Source organism: Cynocephalus volans, chromosome 12 (assembly GCF_027409185.1).
Source record: "Cynocephalus volans isolate mCynVol1 chromosome 12, mCynVol1.pri, whole genome shotgun sequence".
NCBI lineage: Eukaryota > Metazoa > Chordata > Mammalia > Dermoptera > Cynocephalidae > Cynocephalus > Cynocephalus volans.
The window spans coordinates 58450357-58475948 of NC_084471.1; the positions used below are offsets into that span (position 1 = coordinate 58450357).

The 25592-nt window shown below is 39.1% G+C and overlaps 1 protein-coding gene across 1 annotated transcript in view; it reads left to right on the forward strand.

Moving 5' to 3' along the window:
- Positions 1-23490, forward strand: part of TAFA2 (TAFA chemokine like family member 2) — a 379759-nt gene extending 356269 nt beyond the window's left edge. The window contains exons 3-4 of the mRNA XM_063115654.1: positions 21934-22086; positions 23270-23490. Coding sequence (XP_062971724.1) covers positions 21934-22086; positions 23270-23490 — 374 coding nt within the window. The remainder of the gene's footprint in view (positions 1-21933; positions 22087-23269) is intronic.
- Positions 23491-25592: the final 2102 nt, after the last annotated feature.

Consider the following 25592-nt stretch of genomic DNA (forward strand, 5'->3'; position numbering starts at 1 on the left):
TGCTCCCCAATCCAAACAGGAAAGGATCTTATAATAACCCATTTAAACATACTGATTGACTGATTATACTGCAACTGAAATGCCTTCACATTGAAGGACTACCTCAACCAGACTTTTAGCTCTTATTGTAGGAGAGGCTTTTTCCTTGTTAGAAAAAAAATTATTTCCTCTGCAAGTTGATGAGGAGATTGTTTTTGTAGGGAGAGGGAGGAGGAGGCCTTCAGGAGCTTCTAAAATCTCAGTTGTCCTCCCCAAGAAAATTTGGTTTAAACTTACAATGTTTTGAGCTGTCCAAGCGGATGATCTACAGCCAGCACCAGTAAAAAAAAGATTGCACTGGACGCTGCTTGTTAAAATGGCAGGAAGACTTTATTCAAAACTGTTGCAATAGGAAGACTACTGAGATGGGGAGAGGGACTGAACTCAACTCTGCTCAGACAAAAGGAAGGAGGATTTTTAAACATTGGGGTGAGCTAGTGGGAAAGAACTAGAGGACATTAGTAAGGAGATTGGTCAATGTGATTAGGCCATTCATGTTTGCTGAATGGTACTTAGAGTTAGGCTCCTACCCTCTCACTGAGACTGGGAGACAGGGGCCCTATCTTTCTTGATGATTAAATTTCAAAGGGATGCTCCAGAGTCCTTGAGAAAGACATTCCTGGGTTGTAAAATTGGCAAGATGCTGGTAGAAAATTTATATCTCAAAGAGGCATAGAAAGGATTTACAAGTTTTCTAAAGTAAATGCTCTAAGAAAAGGGAGGTTGGGGGTCTAGAGTCAGAAGGAAATGTGTGTAAAGTCAAGCTGAGGGGAATGTTCAGGCCGTCTTGGTCAAGTGCCTTCTACACTCTTCCCTTTCTACCCCCACTTCCACACTCTCGACTCTGCTGGGCAACCTTATGAAAGTTTCTGGTCCATACTGATTTGATTGAAGTTGACTTGATGTCCCTGCATTACTAGTTTCTTCCACATGTGACATGTGTCCTCCTTAGCACAGGTGTGCCTGTTGATTTTTATCCTCTCTCACGACCTTGCTGTTCTCCTTCCCAATTTTAAAGTGCTCTCTGCCATCTCTTCCGTGTGCCTTGTGTCTCAGAATCACATACGTTATGCTCTGGGATAGTTAACATTGTTTTCATTTGCATTTAATCGTTTTTCATATTGTAACTATTGTTATCTAATGTCCTCAAACACACCTCTAAGTATTATATATTGTTAGAATGTTTTGCCTAAAATTGATATAGCATCTGGCTGCATTCTCTTTATTAATAGAGATATGATCTTATTAGGGATTAATATTCATAGACGCAAAACAAAGGAAAAGAACAGATCCAGTAAAAAGACACCATAGATGCAGCAGATTTGCTTTCTGAGAGTGAGAGGAAGTAGCCACCTGCACTGTACCTGGATAGGTCTCAAGCCCTACCCAGCATATACTATCTTGGCTTTTGAAGAAAGTGAATGTCACTGAATTTTCATAGTACAAAATCTTTATCTCCACATAGGAAAATCTGCTCCCTACCAATTGATTTTAGTCTTTTGTATAATTTATCTTCTCACCCCCACCAGGACAGTTCACAGGATACAGCAATTCACAGCAGCACATTTTCAAAGACTGGGTATCTAGCTTAAAATAAGCTAGCAAAGGCAAAAAGTTAGCACAGGCAGGCTTTAGCGAACAGTTCAGGGTGAACATTGGCTGTGGTGATTCTATGCTCCAGTTTGTACCCAGACAGCGCCAGTTAACACCTGTTTTTCCAGCATAATCATCAATAATATGCCTTTTCCTCTCAAATGGGTCCTGATTTGAATGAAAAATTATATGGTCACTTTATCTCTGTCACTCCCAAGTTCTGATCCCTTCTGAGGGTTCTCTACTAGTGCATGTTGAAAGTATATCTGCTCATTCTGTCTAGCTTTCAGATGAGCAACTATTAGATTAAACTCTCTCTGTTTTTCTGATCCTCTCTCTCTCACACACAAACACACACACAGACACAACACAAACACACATCACTACCTCCAGGGAGAAAATTTAGTTCTCAGACTAACTACCATTTAAGCATAATTTAAGGAAAAAAAAAAAACAAAACATTTTCTTAAATGCAGCATAATATGCAAAGATACCTATCCACAGTGAACACAAAGCTTATATTATGATGCAAAGCTCAGTTTGTTCTCCAGTGGGGCTCACTGCCTTGTGCTTTCAAAAAACAGAGATGGGATGGTGACCTTTTATTTACAGAAAAATTGGTGAGTGCTTTGAAAACATAACTTGTTCTTTTCCTTTTAATAGAGCTCATTTTTAAGTATGGTATCTTTTTCCACTAGTCTTTATAAGCAAAGGGTAACTGGTAAAATGATTTATTTTCCTTTCTTGGTCTAGAGCTCATTCCCAGAAGCTGGTGGGGGCTGGATGGTGATGGAGGAGGATTATTCTTGTAGTTAAAAGTAAACATTGGTATTCACATTTCCCAAATAAGAAATCGAAGTTTAGAGCAATTACATAATTTGTTCAAGAGCACAGCTAATAAGCAAGAGGTCTGAGGCTCAAACCCAGGCCGATATAACACCATAGCCTGTTTTCTGAATGAGTTTGCTATGCTTTCTTCCAGCTGTGTCATGATTTGTTCAATGTTTGTCTTCTCCATGAGGACAGGTGTTGGGAAAATAGAATGATTTGGTCGGGTCCCTTGCCTCGGGTCTGGTTGGGGGTGGTTCAGTAAACAAATTGGGTGTGTGGGTGCGTGGAGTTGGTACACATGCATGGTGCCACCACCTTGGCTGGTGTCAGCCTCGGGCGTCAGCCACTCTGTGTGGCCATGCTTTCCAACCTACAGCTTCCAAGGACCTGTTTGCTGGTTACCTAGCTCACAGACCTGCATGTAAGAGGTTTGGTGACCAAGCCTGGCATGTGAGGGTTCTGGTGGCCCAGCCTAGTGTGTGAAGGGTTTGTGACCCAGTCTGGAATGGGCTTGAGGGGTCTGTGAGCTCCAGACCCAGCCCTAGCTCTACAATTGGCATTAAAAACAGGATTCGGACATTAACCCTAACGCCACAATTTGTGTAGTCTGTGACAGTATTCTGAGCAGGTACAGGATCCGAAAGCCCTTGGAAGAAGGAGGAAATGTGGCTACTTTTGAATATTCTATGCACTATGGACACCTTCCTGCTGACTGGGATCTGGTTGCTGCTCATTGTACTGCAAGGCAGCATAGACCAGGTACTACAATACAAAACCCCTTGGGAAGGGGAGGAAATGTGGCTGTCCTTGAGTATGTGGTTCCTGGTGGCCACTTTTCTGCTGACCAGAGCCTGGCTGCTGTTAACTATGCTGCAAACTGATTGAGATTTGTAGCTGAAAGCAGAGTTGTTGGAAGCAAGGATGATTATCCTGGAGGATGGCATGCAGCGACTGGCCACTCCTGCCTCTAACACTAGGGAAGATGACCAACCCAGTGGTGAGTTGGGGAAAACCGTGCATCTCCAGGCATAACCTGTTGTGAATGAGAAATTGAGACAATAAAGCAGCAGAAACAGGGAGAGCCCCTGGCTGCTTACAGGTATGTGACCTAGGGGTGGATGGTGTAACATGCTCTAGAGACAATATAGTAAACGCATGTTGCTTTTGTCTGAAGGCAAAAGGCTCAGAAGGTGCCACTTAAACCCAATGGCTGGACAGGTGCTGTATAAACCTGAGGAAAGAGTGCCACATGCAGATGGGCAGATGACCCAAGGACGGGTACCCCTGCAGAATTTCAAGTATGTTTTCACCTGGTGAAAATGTGGAAAAGTTAGTCTCCATTACTATGTGCCTGTCTCAGTGGCAGCGTTTACAGGAGAACTGCAGATATGCACAGGGGCAGGGCAGCCACTCCTTGATGAACTGGGAAAATGCAGCTGTTTGAACTGTGGGTGAATGCTGCAAGACTGACTGAGACTGAGTGAGTAGCCGGTGTAAGCTGAGCTGATTGAAGTAATTCAAAAGCCAGAATGTAAAAGGGAAGCAGAGCATAAAGATTTGGAAAATTTGCAGCCTGGCCATGAGGTAGAAAAGTGGAGAGCAGGAGAAAAATGCAAAGGTGAAGCAGATAAACTGTTTCCTTAAAGACATTATCTTGGCAGTGAGGCAGCCAGATGCTAAGAACAAGGACAATGGGGAAAAAGCCCTAAAGACATTTGAGAAGTCTGGATGGGTACCCCACCCATCACAGGCCTTGAGGGCGTTTGAGAAGTTTGGGAGAGCACCCCTCCCATCCTAGAAGGACTGAGATGTCCCAGAGGACAGACCTGGGCTGCAGCTGCCCTCAGCAAACTGCTCCCTGCATCCCAGCTGCTCTGGCTAGAGTAATCCTGCCTCCATCTAGATTTCGGAAGATGCATGAAAAAGCTGAGGGACTCAGGCAGAGACCTGCTGCAGGGGTGGAGCCACTGCAGAGGTCATCTGTGGAGCAATGTGGAGCAGAAAAGTGGGGTTGGAGCCCCCCACAGAGAACCCCCACTGAGGAAATGTCTAGTGGAGTCAGGATGGTGGGACTGCCACCAGGAGCCCAGAACTGAGGGGCTGCTGGCAATGTGCAGCACCAATATGGAAAAGCTGCAAGCACCAGGGCAGCTCAGTGGTCTGCATTTGGTGGAGCTGTAGGAGAGAGGTTGCCCAACACTTTAGGGGTCTGGGTGCCCCAGTGTACTTAATGTTTGCCCTGTTTTGGTTTTGGACTTGTTTGGGGACTGTTTTTCCTTTCTATTCCTCCCTTCTAGAATGGGAATGTGTAACCAATGTCTGTCCTACTGTATCTTGGAAGTAGATAAACTTGTTTTTTACTCTTTATAGGTTCATGGCTGGAAGGACTTTTGCTTTTGGTCTCAGAGGAGACTTTGGATTCTGCACTTTTGAGTTAGTGCTACAACAAGCTAAAGACTTTTGGGACTGGGTGGAATGTGTAATATGTAAATGTAAGGATCATCTATCCTCACTAAGGGAACATCATGGAAGGTTCTGAATGTGTAGATTGTACGGCAAGGGACCCCGAAGGGGTGGATTGTTGGGAAAATGGAATGTTTTGGTCAGGTCCCTTGCCTCGGGTCCGGTTGGGGGTGGTTCAGTAAACAAATTGTGTGTGTGTGTGTGTGTTTGTGTGTGTGCATGGGTGGAGTTGGTGCACATGCATGGTGCCGCCACCTTGGCTGGTGTCTGCCTTGGGCATCCACTGCTCCGTGTGGCCATGCTTTCCAACCTACAGCTTCCAAAGAGCTGTTTGCCAATTACCTAGCTCATAGACCTGCATGTAAGGAGTCTGGTGACCAAGCCTGGCGTGTGAGGGGTCTGGTGACCCAGCTTGGCATGTGAAGGGTTTGTGACCCAGTCTGGAATGGGCTTGAGGGGTCTGTGAGCTCCAGACCCAGCCAGAGCTCTACAACAGGGAATTTGTCTTTCCTATATCTAGCCTACCACAAGCATTTAATAAACAGGAAATGAATGAATGAGTGAAGTCATTCATGAGAGGAAGAGGAAACAAGAATGAAAATTAGAGAGAGAGGAGGACATGGTGTGGAATCCAAAAAATGGAGTCAAGGCTAGTGGCGAGTTCCTGACAGTGGTAAATGTTTGCAAGGTATCGTTCACTAGGAGTCTCACTGAGTTCTATGTGAGAAGCCAGGGCAGCATTTGAGGATGGATACAATGAGGTAAAAAGCTTCAAGAGTGAGGGTTTGGTGGCAGAACAGTGTGACGGTTTTCCTCAGCAGCTTCCTTCCCCTTTAGGCTAAAGATATAGAGCAGAGCAGTAGTTCAGGTGTGAACTTTTAGTTCAGTTAACCCTTAGGTTGAGCCCTTACAAAAATCCTCCAAAGAGGTAACCACTTTACATTCATGATCTCATTTCATCCTCACAACAATTTTATGAGGTGCATACTGCTATTCCCATTATATGACTGAGTCACCTGAGACTGTGGAGTGAAATAACTTAAGCAAGGTCATGCACATCAGGTAAGGTTTGCAATTTGGGGCTATCTGACTTTAGAGAATGAACTCCTAGTTGTTCCTTTTCCTGAAAAGGGATTTATGAGAATGCTGTTATCACCAAGGCAACACGGTACCACCAACCCTACCTTTTCTCTCTCACCATTGATGACACTACCTTCTACTTCTCCAGAGTTGTTCAATGTTATTTCTATCAATAGCAAACATTTACAGAATACTTACTTTAGCCAGATAATGATGCCGGTGCTTTATATGTATTTAAGTCTTTACACAATACTATGAGGCAGATACTATGAGTTTTCCTCCATTTACAGATGAGGAAATTGAGGCATAGAAAGGTTAAGTTACTTGGAACTGTTACCCAGAAAATAAGTGGCAGAGCTGGAATCTGAATCCAAGTAGTCTGGTTCTAAAATCTGTACTCTCAACTACTATGCAACTATTTGTGTTATCTACTGATTCTTAGATAAGAAAATAACTTGGTGAGGATTAGATCCATGTTAGTTTCATTGAAAACCATTGCCACTTGTAGCTCTTATTCTGAAGAATGTTCTTACAAGGATAACAGGAGTGCTGCTGGATTTGTAAAAATAGTAATAATAGATGATAATCAATGAGCAATGTTTACATGCTGGACACTTTGCTAACAGCTTTACCTACTTTAATTTATTTAATCCTCCCAATAATACTGTGAATAGGCTTGTTATTCTTGTTTTACAGATGAGCAAACTGACATCTACATGTAAGTAACTTTTTCAGAGTCACTCAGCTAGTGACAGCCGTGTAAAACCCGGCATCTGTCTGATTTCCTCTTTAACCACCAGACGCTCTGCTGCCCCCCGCTAGAAGGCTGCTTTAGTCTTTGTTTCATTAATTAGTTTCGCTGGATGGTGGCTACTTTACACTGCCCAGGAGGGCATATTACCATACATGCTCACTTCACTTTCAGGAGAAGAAGGCAAATTACCAAGAGGACAAACTAACATCGGGGCCCTTTTCAAGAAAATAAATTCCTGAGGTGCCACTTAGCTTCCACTTACTACCGCATTCCACACAATGTCTTGTGTTTTTTCATCTGCATAAAGCTACACTTTCAACGCACCCAAGGACTGGATGCTTATAATTATGGCCAAGATCAATACTACAAAGTTAAATGATGTTTTGGAGATATTGTTTATTCTTTAGAAAGATTTATATTAGAAATATTTCAACATAGGGTTCTAGATAGTATATGTACCTTGGTTAAATATACACACATGTAAACAAAACAGAAAGACACCTTTCTATAGAAGCCTTTCTATAGTGTTATTAAAGATGGACATAATGTCATAGAAATTTAGAATCAGAAGAGAGCATAGAGATTATCTAGTCCAGATTAGGACACTAAATGAGATCAATGTTGCTGATGTGACTTGGCAAGCTATCAGGAATCTCACAAAATTCAGGTTGTCTTATCTTCATTATAAATTCTTTCTTGATCCTCCTTCTAATTCCTGCCTTTCAGTGGAGGTGATGGGGGGATTGACTTTTTCCTTCTTTCTTTACCCTAGTACACTCTGTGGCTATTATCATTATGGCTCCCTTATCACTTTTAAAAAAAATTTCTTTAAAGACTAAAATTTTTTAGAGCACTTTTAGGTTCACAGATAAATTGAAAGGAAGGTTCAGAGATTTCCCATATACCCCTTTCTCTCACATTATCTATATTGCCAATCAGAGTGGTACATTTGTTACAATTGATGAACCAACATTGACACATCGTTATAACCCAAAGTCAATAATTTACATTAGGTTTCACTCTTAGTATTACACATTCTAAGGCTTTAGAAAAATTTGTAATGACAAGTATCCACTATTATAGTATCATGGAGAGTAATTTCACTGCCCTAAAAATCCCGTGCTCTTTCTCTTTATCCTTCCTTTCCCCCAATCTCTGGCAACCACTGATCTTTTTATTTTCTCTGTGGTTTTGTCTTTTTCAGAATGTCATATAATTGGAATCATAAAGTAGGTAGCCTTTTCAGATTGGCTCCTTTCATTTAGTGGTATTCATTTACACTTCCTTCATATATTTTTGTGGCTTGATAGATTATTTCTTTGTAGCATTGAATTAATATTCCTTTGTCTGGATGCATCATGGTTTATTTATGAATTCACCACCTATCTTGATTGCTTTCACATTTTGGCCATTATCAATAAAGCTGCTATAAACATCCATGTGCAGGTTTTTGCATGGATATGTCAGCTCCTTTGGGTAAATGCCAAGGAGTGCAATTGCTGGATCATATGGTAAGCATATGTTTAGTTTTGTAAGAAACTGCCATACTATCTTCCAAAGTGGCTGTATGATTTTACATTCCCACCAGCAATGAATGAGAGTTCCTGTTGCTCAACATCCTCATTGGCATTTGGTGTTGTCATTGTTCTGTATTTTGGTCATTCTAAGAAGTGTGTAGTGGCATCTCATTGTTGTTTCATTTGCTTTTCCATGATGACTTACGATATGGAATATCTTTTTATATTCTACTCGCCATCTGCTGTGAGGTGTCTGCTAAGGTCTTTGGCTCATTTTTTAATTGAGTTGTTTGTATTTTTATTGTTGAGTTTTAAGAGTTCTTTGTATATTTTGCGTGACATGCCTTTATCAGATATATCTTTGCACGTGTTTTTTCCTAGTCTTTGGCTTATCTTTTCTTTCTCTTGATGTGTCTTTTGCAAAGCAGATATTTTTAATTTTAATGAAGTCCAGCTTATCAATTGTTCCTTTCATAGATCATTTATTTTACACTTTGTATACATGACTCTAACCCTCTACTGCCTTCTAAGCTCTTTGAAAGCAGGGAAAGTTTTCCCCATGGCTTTATATTCCCAGTAGAGAGCACAATGCCTGGCACTTAACTGGTGTTGGTGACTCTTCAGTTTGTGACTGAGTTGGCAGCGACCTCATGTTAGTCAGGAGTGGAGTGCAAGTGAGGGCACAGATTTCCTGACATGCTGATGAGTCATCCTGCTACCATGTCTCGCTGCTTCTCTACTCTAATTTGAATTTCACCTCATAAATGAATTATAAAGTTTATTTTTAAAAGGACATTTTCAGAAGCTATCAACAACAACTAATAAAGTTTAATTGATATGACAGTGTAAAATCTTTACTCAGTGAATGGGTAATACAGAATATAAATTTTCAAAGAGCTACTAGCATTTTTCTTCTAAAAACTCAAATAAAGAAAGCCTCATCTAGTCTTCCTTAATAATTTGACTAAGGATTTATATCCTTTTGATCTAGTGTGACACTCAGAACCTGGATGTTCCTTATTGAAATTGCTGAAGTGTAGAGGAAAGATAACCTAAATTTGCTTTTTCATGTCAATCACTGGGAACAAAGCAAACTTTCCATATGTGAGAAAAGATTTTGTTGGATAGTAGTTGGAAGGCAAAGATTTTATTCATTTTTGAATAATACTGATTCCTTCTGTTTGTAGGTCTCTCACTGGCTTCAAAGAACACCCCATATGTAGAAAACCTCTAAGTATACAAAAGGGCTGGGAATTATGAATCTGCAAAATTCAATATAGGAAATAGTAGAAGTTCATCCTTTTCTCGGGGAATAATCACTTCCTAAAATTAAATGACTTTAGTGCCTGTATCCATCTAGGTTTGTACATAGCACACCATGTAATACATTTTTAGAGCTGAGAAGAAACTTATAGATCCCTCTAATTTTGTAGTTGAGGAAACTGAAGTCTAAATAAATAAAGTGTTTTTCAAAGAATTGTTCTGATCAATTTGGGACCAAAATTGAGATCTCCTGGGTCAGAGTCCAATGCCACACTGCTTCTCTGATGAGCAGGCTTTCATTGATTATATTGGAAGTTTCTTCTAGAATATATAAGTGCTTTTGGCTGATGTCACATATTTTCTTTCTTACATATTAATTGTTCTACTATCATATATGGCCAGCTTCTTTATTTTACGTATGATAAATTGTGAGTCAGTGAGAAGAACTGATTTTCCAAAGATTAAAGAGTTTGTGACAGCACTAGATATAGAAGCCAGGGCTTCTGACCTCCCAATTCAGGCCTTACTGATTGCATCTCTCCTCCTGAAACCCTGCTTGGCTCTCCATTATAACAAATTAAGTTCATATACACACATAGCCACAGAATAGAAAGATCAAATGTTTTTACAATTTTCAATAAGTTCTTCTAATCCTAGAAAAATTATTAAATTTGCTGAACTTTTTTTCCTTTCGAGAACCTTTGAAGTAAACCAGTTATTTATTCACATTTCATCAAGTATATTGATTTTCTATTGTGGATCTTAAACTGTCTTTTAAGCTGGGATTCAGAGATGAATAATCATGGATTTAGGACTCAAAATTTAGTAGGGGAAAACAGAAATGAAAAAGTAAATATAGAAAACTTTTATAGGTGTTACAGAAATAAGTCAAAAAATGTTAGAGGAGGGAGTGGTTCCGTTTATCTGAGGGGTTAATTAACATCTTCATAGGATAGGTGATATGATGCTCTGAATCTTAAAAAGATGGGGTTGGTGTTTGCTGGTGCTAAAAAGGGGTCAAGGATTCAAGAAAGAGTGAGGTGGCTTGAGCAAAGACAGAGAGATGTGAAGGTGTGCTATGTATAAGATTCTGGAAATAGTATATGTGACTTCAGTGTAGGATGCAACAAGTGTGCCCAGGAAAGTGAGGCTAAAGAAGTGAGAGGTGGGATAATGGAAGAATGCTTGTGCTATGCCCAGGGATTGAATTATTCTGTGAAAAATGAGAGCCAAACATGGTTCTATACTGTGAACTTACTTTTAGAATGCCCTACCATGGTAGCGCGTGTGTCTGTGTGTGTGTGTGTGTGTGTGTGTGTGTGTGTGTTGTGTGTGTGTGTGTGTAGGGGAACAGACCAGCAAGTAGGGAAACCAGTCAGGGAACTCTCATGGTTATGCAAGGAAAAGATGCCAAGGTTGCCTAAGCTCGGTCAGTGGAGGTGAAGTTGTAGAGGAGTCAGGGAAATTAAATAGGTGTACAGGAAGAAGAATTAGACAGATTCGATGACCAAAGAGATGTGGCAAATAGATAAGTGATGTTGAACTAGAACTTAAAAGAGCTAATGTGTAATTATGCATCTTCCGTTTCCTAGCTCTGTGATTTTGAACTAGGACTGTTGTTTAACCATTAATTTCCTTGTTGTGAAATGGCAAGATTAGACTTTATCTCTATTTTTCTTTAAGTCTTTAAAAATTTGTGATTCTCAGACTTCCAGTCAAGATGGTGGAATAGACAGTCCTCGGCATCACTCTTTCTCATAAATCAACAGATTTACAACTATAAAAAAGCAACGACAGCCCAGCTGGGGCCACTAGAGCTCAGGGGAAGAGGAATAGAGACCTACAGAGTGCAAGAAGGTGGGAGAACCCACGATGAGAGAAAGGAAAAACTGTTCCAACCATTTTGAATCCCTGCCGCTTCCAGGCTGGAGCTGCTGAGTGCATGGAGCAGGAGCTGGCAAAAGCCACAGCTGTGCCCTTCAGATGAAGTTGCTTGGAGGCAGCAAGGGAAAAGAGGGCCTTGGTGGCCCCCAGGCCAGCAATACCACTAATAGGGTTCCCATGGACCCACATAGAAGCGAGGAGCCACAACACCTGAAAAAAAAGGAACCACTCAGAGGCTGGTGAATCATTGCAAGGGACTGGAGCACTGCCCATCCCATGGAAAGTGTTTGGAGCACAGGTGGTGGAGGAGATGGGCCCTCTGGGGGATCACTGGGGCATGGCAAGGACAGCTGATCTGCCCCCCAATCAGCATGGGGCCACTCAGAGGAGACTGGTCAGGAATATAGAATTGTATAGGGTGCAGTTTGATGAAAAGACTCAGGCCCAGACCAGAGTTTTTATACAACCCAGGTGCACTGGATTTTACTAGACCTGGAGGTACCTATAAAGTCAACCATTAAAACCTAAGCTGCACAAAAAGCCTTTCCTAGGGAATCAGCAGCAAAGCAGCAATTTAGCTCAATCACAGAGCTCAAGTACTGGTCTCCACAGGAAGTTCCCCCATTTTAGCAGTAAGCAAAGGACAACAAATTAGTTCCAGGGCAGAGTTTAAGTGGTGGGAACAGCAAATAATCCAACACAGAAATGAAAGAAAAAACGAAGTGCCCCCAAACAGAAGCAAAGTATATTACTAGTAAACAAGATATTAACTAGTAAAGGCTCTCATTTCACCAAAGAACACGTATAACACCTAGAAGGACCTCAAGTCCCCTGGGCTACCAAACCAGAAAGGGGGGACTCAGCCATGCCCCTGATACCCACAACCAGTCCTGAGGGTGGGGGCCTTGGGCCTCGGCCACACCTCCACCAACAAGCACAACCACCCCAGCGATGACCACTGAGCTGCCACAGAAAGCTCCCCAGGCTCTCCTAAGCCAGGGAGGTGGGGGGCCTTGGGCCTCAGCCATGCCCCCCCTGCATGAGCAACCAGCCCAGCAGCGACCACTGAGCTGCCACAGGAAGTGCCCCAGGCTCTTCATAGCTGGAGCACTGGGGGCTGAGGGTATTGGTCATGCCCCCCAGCACGCAACCAGCCTGGCGATGACCACCAAGCTTCAGCAAGAAGGGCCCTGGGTCCACGAGCTGGGGTGATGTGGAGTGAGGGCTTTTGCCACACCCTCTGCCATTTGCATCCAGCCTAGCAATGACCAAGCCACTGCTGGAATCCCCCTGGTCTCCCCTGTGGGAATGTTGGTTGTGCCACAGGCCTCAATCCCGCCCCTCCTCCTTCCTCCTTCTTCCATCCCATTTCCTTCCCCTCTCCTCTCCCCCTCCCTCCCAACTGCTCTGCAACATCATAGAATGTAAAAAATAATATTAATAAAAAAAATCTATGATTCTCTCTTACATATCTGCATTATATAAATATATTCAATGGTCTGATTTAGGTCTTCTTAGCCTCCATGGTAATTATAGCTAACACTTACTCTACCAGGTATAAGCATCATTATGAACGTGACTCAATCCTCATTGTAATGCTTTATGGTAAGTAATATAATTCCCATTTTACAGATGAGGAGCTGATGCTTAGAGAGATGAAATGATTTTCTCAAGTCACATCTTTCTATTCTCTGCTCTTTTACCGACTATGTCATTTTCCTTAAGAAGACCTGGGCTGCACCCGACTTCTTCCTAGGACTATCAATAGAAATATTTTTACATATTAGTTAAGTTAATGTTTGCTACTGTAACAGACACTTCAGAATCATTGGCTTAACATAACCTAAGTTTATTTCTTGCTCATGTACAATCCAGTTGGTGTCAGGGGGTAAGTCTCTCCTCTGCATGGTCATTCAGGGACCCAGGCTGATGTTAGGTCTGCCATCTTCAACACATGGTTTCCAAGGTCATCCCTGGTACTGACATCTTTCTGAAAGGGAGAGAGAGGGAGGGGTGTGGGGGGGGAGAGAGAGGGGGGGGCGAGAAGGTATGAAAGACTGGGGGGTTTTCACATGTCTAGTCATGAAGAAGCATAACTTCCTTCCCACATTCCATGTGTTGCTCTGGAAAATATAGCCTAGTTTCCCCAGGAGGAAAATAAAAGGGTTTGGTGCATAGGAAAACACTTTAATTTAAAGCTGGAACTTGAACCTAGATCATCTGACTTAAGATTCTCAGCCAAGCCACTGTGCTAGATTACCTTTTGAGCCTGATCTCTCTTATCACATTGACAGTAATCAAACCATCTTGTACATAAAGAAATGTGAGGATTCAGGTTGACTTTGTACTGAATATTGTACTGTGCAGTTGAGATTTGTGATTTCGTACAGATATGAAATTCATCCAAAATACGGGTTTCATAATCTCCCTTTTCAGTTTCTCATTAAGTTCAGTGACTTAATGAAGTTAATTTATGTTCATTTGAAGGGATTTTAAAAATCTGTTTTACTTTGACTTTCATTTTCAGATAGGTCTAATAGATTGTCCTTATTATAATGAAATGTAATCATTTTATAAACTCAGAAGTTTTTATTTGGAAGGGATCTTTAACTAAATTACCTCTAAATCTAGTCTGATTTCTTCATTTTGCAGATAAGGAAAGAAACCCAGACCTAAATGACTTATTCAATGTCACACTTTCCAGGGACAGACAACTACACACTAGAACCCAAATTGCCCATCTTTCTTTTCACTGTTCTCTCTACTCATTGTGTCATTTTCCTCAAGAAGTACTTGGGCCGCACTGCACGCCTTCCCAGGAACACTTATAGGAATATTATTAATCATAAAAGAACAATGTGACTTTTACAGTGCTTGGGAATTGGGGATGTTCCAATTCTTTACATTTTTTGTGTGATTTAGGATTAAGCAGAAAATCTGCTTTTCCTAATCCTTGCCATTTGAAAAATTGTACATATATGTACGTACATACTTACACATACACACATATGTAATGAGCCATTTTCCCTTCATTGTAATTTTACATAGTCTTAGGGTCATCATTTGAAGTATCAATTTTCGCTATGAGGTAATGTAGGAAGTGTGATTATTGGATTGAGAGTTTCCTGGATTTTACTTTGAAAGTGGGAATTAGTCTCTTTCTTTTAAAGGTGGATGAGAATATTTCTGGCTGATAATTAGCTTTTGTTAATTATAACTTTAATTAAAAAAAAGAAATCATCTAGTCAGCACATTTTGGGTCAGGGTTCAGGAAAACTTTCAGGGAGACCTCAGGAAGGGCACACACTGAGGCAGCTCATGGGACTCCCTTCTCCCTTCTCTGTCACCTTTCTCTTCTCCTATGTTAGTCCCTTCTCCTGGATGCTTCCTTTGAGTCCCCATTCCTCATCACCATGAGGCATGCACAGAGCTCTCCTTTGGTCACCCGAGTCCTGGTGCCAGATGGCCTTTTGGCATATGTATCCATTTCCACGTGTCCGTTCTGTGACTTTTAGTTCAAATTTCTAGAGAGATGAATTTGGTTGGTCCAGTATCTCTTTTTCAGAGCAGACCTTAATAGGCAGAAATTGCTAGACAGTTTACAAAGGGATTGATATTCCTTTAGGTTCACCTTTCTCAGTATCAATTCTCATTTGCAATGTGGACGTAGAAGATGTTTGTGACTGAGTTGAGGGTCAGTGAATCTAAAAATTCTCCCAGGAGTGAATCTTCCTCTGTTCTTCATCTTTCTCTTAAAATAGACTGGAGGTCATCCTCTGGTTGAGAGTTTGCTTTTGTTAATAGACACCATTTAGGGTTATTATTTTTCAGTGGCAATCTTTTTTCCTCCCAATAATTTCATTTTATTTTTCACATAAAAGTGGAGCAGTTTTAGAACACAGGGTTTTAAAAAATGTCATTGGCACTTGGCTATTTCCTCTCTGATCATCCTAACTTCATAAATTATGGGAACTTTTGAAATTTCTTTCATCTATTTAAATGTCCATTACTTTTAATTAGTTTGCTTCAGCATGAAAGTCTAAAGATGTGTCCTATCTTCTCATTCTAATGAATTAAAGTGAGAAATTAGCTGTCTCAAAAAGTTTTGGTTTCAGCACATTTTTTCCGTTCCAAGTGATTTACAGCGACCTTAATCCACTAACTAGCTTGATTTTCAGATGTCTATTGGTGCATGTAGGTGATGCTTTATTTCTGCTTACAAGGTGTAATACAGACTCTCTGGGGAGCTAGTCAAGCTCGATAAAACTATTAAATGGGTGTACATGGAGACAAACAGAATTTCAGAATCAGTGAGACAAATCAGAATACAAATAAGAACTGAAATCTGATGGGGAGGAAACCAAGTAGGAACAAATTCACGACTTGATTTACTGTCTTCTGCAGCTTAAATGTCAGATTGAATTTTTTAAAACATGCATCTCATGTCAACACAATTAAGTATATATATAGATTTTTTGAAATATGAAAACAGAACTTCTGTAAAATGTAGATAACTTTTTCTAACGGCCATGTCTTTGTAGCTTATATGCATGTTGCCTCATTTTGATATTAATTACACTAACAGTAAAACTAAAGATAATTAACATTCGAGTAATGTTATACAATTTCAAAGCAGTTTCACATGAACTTTTTTGGTCTCCACAAGGACTCTCTGGAGCCATTTTAGAGATGAACAAGCCAATTCTTTGGAAGTAAGTGGACTTACTTGGGTTTACTCAAGTGTAACATAAGTCAAGGTAGGCTTGAATTCAGGTATTTCAGTTCAAGAGTCCATATCCTTCAGAGGCATGTGGGGATGGTGATATATTTAGTGCATTCCTCCACATCATCTTGAGTTGTAGTTTGTTGCATTTGTTAGAATTCCATAGAAAAGACACTATAAGATGGTGGTTAAGATCAGGATTTCTTGAAGCAAACTGTCTGGATTCTCGTCTCTAGTTTTGTCTCTTACTAGCTATTTTACCTTGTGCAACTTACTTAACATTTCTGTGTCTAAGTTTCCTCATCTGTAAATTGGGGATAATTAGAGATTTCTCCTTAATGATTGTTGTGGTAATGAAATGAAATAATGCTCAGCACACAGTAAATATTCAATAAATGTTAGCAATTGCCATTATTCCATAAATTGTTTCCAGAGTCTATGAATTATTTTTGCATATAGAATGTAATATGCGTAGCTTTATGCTGTTATTAGTCTAAGGCCAACAGCCACTTCTGACAGTGAATGATTTGGATAAATATTGTACCTTAAACCCATTTTTCATACCTTTGTATTTATGGTTGGTTCACAGGTGATGAATCTAATGAGAGTATATTATGTACATATATAATGCACTGAATATTATTTATCATATATATAATTTTTAAAAATCTATGCATGTATACAAACAAAATGCCATTTAATTCAAAAAATTTTTTTCCTATACAAAAGTTTCTTTTGGTAACAAATGAGTCTCATAGGATTCCTCTTCACCATCAGCCAACACGTGAGAGGTTGACTTAGTCGGGATAGTCTCTGACCCATGTGAGTCTCCAAGTGCTTGTCACTATAGGATGGCTAATCACACCCGCCAGATAGAACTTAAAAGAAAGGCTTTTTATTTTGGAAGACACTGACTGGGAGACAGAGGGTAAAGTCCCAACTTCCTCCCCAATCGACTGAGGGCTGAGATTAATATAGGTAGATATTTTGGGGAGACAAGATGTAGAGTCTTCAAGCATGATGGACAGCTGCTTTCTGACATTATCTGTGGTGTCAAGGTCTCGTCTGATTTCTGATCCATGATGCTATCTTTGAGAGATGTATTGGGGAGACAGGATGTAATGGTCAGCTGCTTTTGATACAACCTTAGTTAATCATTAAGGTCTAGCTACAAAAGGAAAACAAAGTTAGTTCTATAGTATATACATGGATGTGGGGGGTTTTCTAACATTTACACTTTCAGTATGTAAAAAAAGCAGTTGGAAACAAAGGTTTTGATAAAATGCCTTATGGGACTTAATGCCAGAATATGCCAGTCATACTAGCTTTACAAAACATTTTGGAATCTTAAGATATGATTTAAGAGGAGGTCTCTTTAAGCCATGTTTCTGGAACACTGTAGGGCCAATTGTCCTATTGTTGAAGTGAGACATAAGGGTCATAACCCTGGAAGGCAACAACTAGAACTGGGGAAGATTTGGAGTTCCTATATCATGAGAATTTAATGAAACCTATGTATCTCTGCTGTCATTTCACAGAAATGTAGAAAGTGATACTTTGTATTTATGCATTACATCCATGAAGAAAAAAATATCAGAAAGGTCTTTTTTTTTTTTTTTTTTTTTTTTTTTTTTTTTTTTTGTGACTTGAGAATTGTGACATGAAGAAAATTGTTTGTTTGTTCTTCTTCATTTATATTTTCTCCAGGGGGTCTTGCATCATTTTAATATGATGCTAACTGATCTTCTGTGTGGCTTATTTTGTTAATATGGAGAGTTCTAATATTTAATTAGGTTGGTTCATCATGAGCTCGGTCTGAATCTGTATAGAGAATTCTAGTAACTGCTTGAATTTCCTACTGTCTCATTAACCTGTAAAAGGAAAACCACAGGAATTAGTTTTGCTTTCTTCAATTGCTTGTTTACCATTCCTTAAACACATACCACATACTGAGCCATTTACATGAAAAATTAGTCTTGTATCCAAGAATTTGGTTATTATAATAAGAAGTTAAGATACTCAGAAGACAAATAAGGAAACTATACTTATGTACACATATGCCATGCTTATGTGAACTAAATTCTGCTAGAAGGTTTATTTCTGTCTTTTGAGGTACCTCACTTCTCTTGACATTTTTACTGGTATATGTGAAAAAATATTGGGCAGTTGATATTTTTTCTACCCATGCCTTCAAACTCTTTGAGCACAAGATTATCTATCTATTGATCTATCTTCTATCTTATTCTATTTTTAAAAGACTAATTATCCCTCTCTCCTTTCCCACAAAAAGATTCACCTTCAATTTTAATAAGAAAAGAGGCTGAGAGAGATATTTATAAAATTCCATTTTTCACCAGAAAACTCAAATCTGTATGTTTGTACATTTTGTTTATTGGCAATAAAGAGAAAAGTTAGAGCAGGAAAGCCCATGTCTGTCAGGCTGCCGTTTGGTTTTCCTGGTTACTTTTATTATTAATCTCCTAATGTTTGTGTCATGTTCTCTGAAGGCGGACATGACTCTCTTTTTCCCAGTGCTGCTGTTACCTCATCCTTCGCTCCAGTGTACCATATGGTGATCATCTCACCTCCTTTCTTTCCCAAGAAGAGAGAAGCACACTTTCTTCACCTGAGTTCTGATATACTGAATTTAGCCAATGTAATTATCCCATTGTGAAATAATTCCTTACAACCACTAGAATTATTTAAATACTTATGAAATATTTTCTTTTCAATCTGTGTTGGCTCAAGTAAGTGAGAATGATCCACTTTCAAGGTATCATACTTCCCTGATGTATCCTCCAACTAACATATTTAGAAAAATATACCCTGCTGAACAGTCTGGAAAGCAGTAGAAAGTACTACTGTGTAATCAGGGTAGGCTTAAGTTTTGTGGCAGTAACAACTACTTCCAAATTGTACAGGCTTATAAAAACATAGTCATTGGCTGCTCCTTCTGTTTGGAATGCTGTTTCTTTCTTAGATCTTCGTAATGGATGCTTCCTTCTTATCATTTAGTGCTTCATTCAGGTTCCCTCCTCAGAGAGACCTTTGCGAAGACTTGAAAAAATACACATTCCCTCCCTGCCCAATTACTCTCAATCACATTGCTCTACTGTTTTTCCTTCAAGCTTAAAAATCTACATTGTCTTCATCATTCACTTAGCTGCTTATTATTTGTTTTCTACCCAGGAATATAAGCACTTCGAGGACAGAGATGGACTGTGTCCCTCTTACTCATTGTTGCACTACCAGTAGTAATGACCGATGTGTGGTATTAGCTCACTTAACATGTGACTGAGTAAAGCACAGTGTGGAAAGCAGTATGTTAACTTGTATAATATAACATAAAGTATTCAGTAAATTAAAACGAAGGACTAATCCTTAGCTAAGAAACTAGTTTTCAGAACACAAGAGGGTAGGAACAGAAGTCTGGCTCTTAATATTTTAGCTTTCATGGAGATAGATTTGTGTTTGAATCAAACACACAGAACATCCCCATTTGTATCTACAGTGGCAGAAAAATCTGTGTGACACTGGGCATGGTATGCGCCTCTTGAAATTTCTTTGAGGATCACTTGTCAAAGTGGTGTGTCTTCAAAAGGGGCTGCTAGCACACCTTGCCTGATCTTTGGTTCCCCAGCTGTGACAAAAACTCACTCCATGAGTAGCATCCATCTGGGCTGCTCTGCATTTCCCCATGGGATATAGAGACTGTGGGGAACCAATCTGGATACAAAACCCGTGCTGCCTGCTATGCCATGAGCAATAAAGCCCTTTGTCTCTTAAAAAAAAAAAAATGCTGTATGTCACATCTGAGTTTCTTGGTCTCACATGGAGGGATAAAAGTGTGGGATTTAGGCTGACCACTTGGTTCAGTTGGTTAAAGCACAGTGTTATAACACTATAATGCCCAGGTCAAAGGTTCGGATCCCTGTACCAGCCCATTCCCCCTACCCCCCAAAAGTGTGTGATTTGCTGTCTCTTGGAAAAATCTCAACAAACTATCTAACCTGAGTTATTGCACACTGGTTCCTCTCATCTCCAAGGGGAAGATTAATATAAATGCATGATGTGCTGATCTCATTTACAATGGGTCATATTATGTTTATGCCATTAAACAACTTCAGATATTCTACCTTTCTATTCAAATTTCTGTTTTTATATTAATCACAATTTTAACATTTCTGAAAGTGTAATCTTTCAACAAATGTTTGATTTTAAGCTATTTTTAATTTTAGCAGATGAAACTTTTATCATTTTATAGGAAGGCTACTATTTTGAAGAAGAGATGCTGAAAGAAAAACCAAGAATGATGAAAATAAATTAGAACCCTAGCATAATGTGATAAATGGGGTCCAAAAATTTCCATCACCTGAAAAGCTCAGTAGCTCCGTTAACAGGCACAGGCAGGTCCAACTGCATGTCCCCTTTCAAAAGCAAAGCACTCAAAAGTCAAATGTTGGTGAAAATGGAAGTCAGGTTTATTCAGGAACACCAGTGACCTGAGGAGAGATGTTAGGCTGACCCTTCTCTCTGGTAAAGCAAAAGGATGGCCAGACTAAAGCCGTCTCAAAGACTCTGATTTTCTGAGGGGTTTCTAAAGAGGAGGTTGAGGGAGGAGACAGTGGGAAATGAAAAGCAGGAGTGAGGGGGACGTGAACTGTGGGAGCTCCATGAAAGGAGCCAGGTGCAAGGTCTCGCCAAGGCTCCATCTGTTTTGTGCTCCTGTCCTTGCTGTTATCTCAAGGTCCTGCTGGAGGGGTGGAATCAGCTTAGTTTTACTGACATCTTCCTTGGTTTCCCAGGGTCTCAATAGCACATGCTAGTCTGCAAGTCTGCAGTTTCAGGCTGACTGGAAAACAACTTTATGTTCATGTAAATAAGGTCATCTTCCCCATAACCAAGGCTCAAAATATCAAGTAACCAGGGAAAACAGGGAACTCAGAGAAATGCATGTCAAGAAAAAAACTGCATCCTTTAAAAGTCTTTTAGAGCCCATGTGGTTTTAGGTCCCAACGTGGCTTAAGTCCTGCTCACTCCAACAGCCTTACTTCAAGGTTGACAAAATGGGTATGTGAGCCTGACAGTTTATTGGAGTGGGCTTCCAGGAGACTGGCTGCCAGATGTAAATTCATCCAAGTTCATGGTGTCATTTGGTGGCAGTTGTCTCCTCAGGCACGATTGGAAGGAATGATTCTGGGTCCTGGGACTGGCAGGAATTTCCAGGAAAATGGTGGCAATTCCAAGAATCACCCAATAAGTACATTTCCAGGGAAATTGGACTGCAAAATACTGAGGACGTGGATGTTTTCTCCCACTTCCTGAGGGGTTCCCTGTCCGGCCACTCTCCCCCTGAACAACATAATCTTTATCAGCACTCACTGACTTTGAGAATGGGGCTGGCTGTCCCTGTTGCAGGGCACCTTGTCCAGGGGTTTACTTTACTTTGATTAACACATTGGACCAAAAGGTGAGACCAAAGTCGTATGCAAATAAATACGTTTTTGAAGGCATCACATATTGGCTCTATATGTCAGCCTGTTTTAACAGCTCATTCTAATCTAGTCAACTAATTTTTCTCGCTTCATCAAGCATTTACTGGCAGGAATGTTCCTAACACATTTAGAAAAGAAACCAAATCTGCATTATGCAGCCAGCATCATTGTATTTCTAGTTTCATGCATGGTAGTTATAGAGCTATATTTAATGTACTTCTAATTAAAAAGAGGGAGGGAGTGTCCAAAGCTTTGTCAATGTTGTCTTATCTTTTGTTTTTGTTTGTGCAGCTCACCATGTTAAAACAGGAACTTGCGAGGTGGTGGCACTCCACAGATGCTGTAATAAGAACAAGATAGAAGAACGGTCACAAACAGTCAAGTGCTCCTGCTTCCCTGGGCAGGTGGCAGGCACCACGCGAGCTGCTCCATCTTGTGTGGATGGTGCGACTTCTTCCATTGCTCATTGTGATAGCATGGGCGGGGACTGCTTAGAGCTGGAATCCCAATATAATGCTCTCAACTGGGGTGAATCCTGGGGGATCACACTAGAAACCACTTGGCTGAAATGATATTATTTGGGGGCATTTTGAAATCTCATATCCTTTGGAAGGAGGTCTAAGATCTTATGCAGTTCTGTTACAAAAGGCATTATAATGTGGTTCCATTAAGTCAATGTGCTTCTTATTTTGATACCATGCGATATTGATTTCCTGGTGGATGGTGGGAAAAGGGGTGTATATAAATTAACTGGAAAAGGAAAGGTAAAAATGGATGATTTAGTAGTATGGGTTTTTAAACTCATGGATGTTTCTTAAGAACAAGAAAAATCAATGCCATATACATGAGTGAATGTTTAGTTGTGAATAGAATTCACCCAAAGTATCAATTTTTATGAAAATGCATCAAAAATATTAATGTCTTTCTTAGACTGTTCATCTGATTATAAGAGTCTTTATATGAGTTTATTTAATTGATATTACTGTAAATAGTATTTTGTAAAAATGCTTATATTAGCATGATCTATTTTTTCTGATGAGTTTACTGCTCACAGTAAAAAAAAAAAAATGTGTTAACTCTAATACCCTCTTGTTTTCAGTCTACTCATGAATTGTGTTGATCATTCATTCTAAAATATGGGCTCTAAATTGTCACAGGTGCATTTTCTTATATGTATATATAAATTGGTGAATCACATGCTCACTAAGTTTCCTTTCAAATATTAGTTTTCATGAAACCTATATTTTCACCCTAAAACCCTTCGACATTGTACCCATAGTTAATAATAGTATAGTTATAGTATTGTTAACAATAGTACTGTTAACTATAGGTACAATGTATTGGGTTGTACATAGTATATTGTGCACTTAAACATTTTTAAGAGAATAGGTCTCATGTTAAGTGTTCTTACCACAATAAAATTAAATTTAGAAAAAAGAAAAATTCTTTTAGTTAGAAAATCTTGAAGGATTTTGTTCTTTTGGACAAAAAAAGAAGCATGCCTCAAAACCCAGTCTTTCCAGTGGTAGAAAAAAAAATAGGTAGCTTTTGTTTCTCTTTAAATGTGCACCTAGAGAACTAACAGTCCCAATAGAAAATACTGAGTCAATTTTTCTCTATCCTGTAGCTTCAATAGTGGAACAAAAATGGTGGTGCCACATGCAGCCATGTCTAGAGGGAGAGGAATGTAAAGTTCTTCCGGATCGGAAAGGATGGAGCTGTTCCTCTGGGAATAAAGTAAAAACAACTAGGGTAAGTGAACAGCCAGCTTGGGAAAGCAAAAGTGTCTCTGAGTTGATGGAGAATGTGTGCGTGTGCAGTAACCTCATCAATATGATTGTGGAATAAGAGAGTATAGTTTTGCATAGTATGTTTTTTTTCCTCATATTTTTCCTTAATTCTTTTCTCATAGCACATTTTTATTTTACTCAGAATAACATCTTGTATAGATTACCATCAACTGTCATGTGTTCTGATAAATAAACGCTTTTCCTTCGTGAGATACTGACAGTAACGTGAAACCTCCTGAGGATGCATGTTGAATGCTGCAAAAGAGACACCGATCTCTTTTTTTCCCTAATGTATAGTAATCTGAATAACTTCTGGAAAAAAATTATTTTTTCCACTTTATTAAATTTATTTTTTCTTAATTGGCACGTAATAATTGTATATATTTATGGTGTATATTATGATATTTGGGTGTATAGGTACAATGTGCAATAATCGAATGAGGGTAATTAGCATGTCCATCACCACAAACATTTATCATTTCTCTGTGTTGGGAATATTCAAAATTCTCTCCACTAGCTCTACAAAATTATAACATGAGGCTGTTGTTAACTGTAGTCTTCCTACAGTGCTCTAGAACACTAGAACTTACTCTTCCTAAAAAAAAACCAACTTATTATATTTGACAATAAAATTTTCCAACTAAGTTTCTTTCAGTTTTATGAAAATAATTATTTTGATCTTCCTAATTTCTGAATCATTAAATAGTTTTCAAATGGTTAAGGTTTGCAGACATTTATAATGGGTTATTGAGTGGAGTTTCAGTCTCAGGGTCAATACAAAAAGAATACTCCTAAGCCAATGATATATTTCAACCTTGCAATGACTAACTTCTGGGGGAAGGGAGAGAAGTAAAACATAGCTATTACTTGATTTTCAAATTAGTTACTTTTATATTCTGGACTGTCAGAATTTGAATTCCTTTCTTTGTAGAATTAGCAAATTAAGGTTTTGCCTTGTTTGTTTTTTGCTCTGAGGTAAAGCAAACTATTGATTAGAGTTGGATAACTGAGGAATATAACAGAATATTGGTATAAGGGGATGTTTTCTAAAAAGTAACAGAAAACTAGAGACATTAATTTATGATATTGTTTGACATAGCAGTTTTTTTTAAACATTGGGCATGTTCAAGAGGGTTATTTTATAATTTCATCTAGATATATAATTCAGTCTGTCAAGTAATGTCTTTAATGTGTTGACTGATCAGACATACACAGGCATGACCAAGTTTCAAACAGTACAAGTAAAACACATTTTTCAAATTATTCTGGACTTTAACTTGTTAGCTAAATTTTGGCACGCCTTTCTACAATCCACTGAGTGCATGATTAGTTAGTTAAAATAATCGCATTATTCGGTGAGTTAGCACGTGATATAAAACATATTGATTTGTTAAAAATATTCTGGCAATATAAAATTTTATTATGAGTTACTTATACCATGGAAATATTTTTTCTCCTAACACTATTAATTCTCAGTTCAAAATAGCAGTCAGGGAAATTCACTGAAGGTTTGAGATTCTGAAACAAATTTTAAAAAGAAAATAAAAAAACAAAAACCACAATGAGCTCTATACAACCAAATTCTATGTTTTCATTACTTCAGTGGACAAGGGGAAGCTAACATTTATTGGATACTTAAAACATATGCCACGTATAGAACAAAGTGCTTTACATGAACTAGCTTGTTGAATCTTAATAGCCCAGTGAAGAAGATACTATTATGACTTTTATCATTGAGTAAAACCAAAACTTCAAAAAGTTAAGTGACTTTCCAAGGTCATATAATTAATAAATTGGGAAGCCAGTGTTCAAACCACACAGTCCCATTCCAAAACCTAATCTCTTAACCTGTATTTTTTTACTAGATAATTTAACTTACTCTCAAGTAATAGTGATATTACCTTTAGTTCTTTTCATATAAAGTAGACCTTTAAAAATATCTTTAACTTTCCGGATCATTGAAATAAAAAGGTCAAGACCATGCTATCTAAATTTGTGGAGAAAAAGTTTTTTAGAACTGCTGTTCTACTCCCAGCCGGCCACATTCTCAACCCAATCTTCAAACTCAGTCTCTGCTTCACAAATTCTTTCTAAACTAATGAAACAAGATGGATGAGAGACTGAGGACTCCTGAGTAGGGAAACCCGAACCTAGATCCTA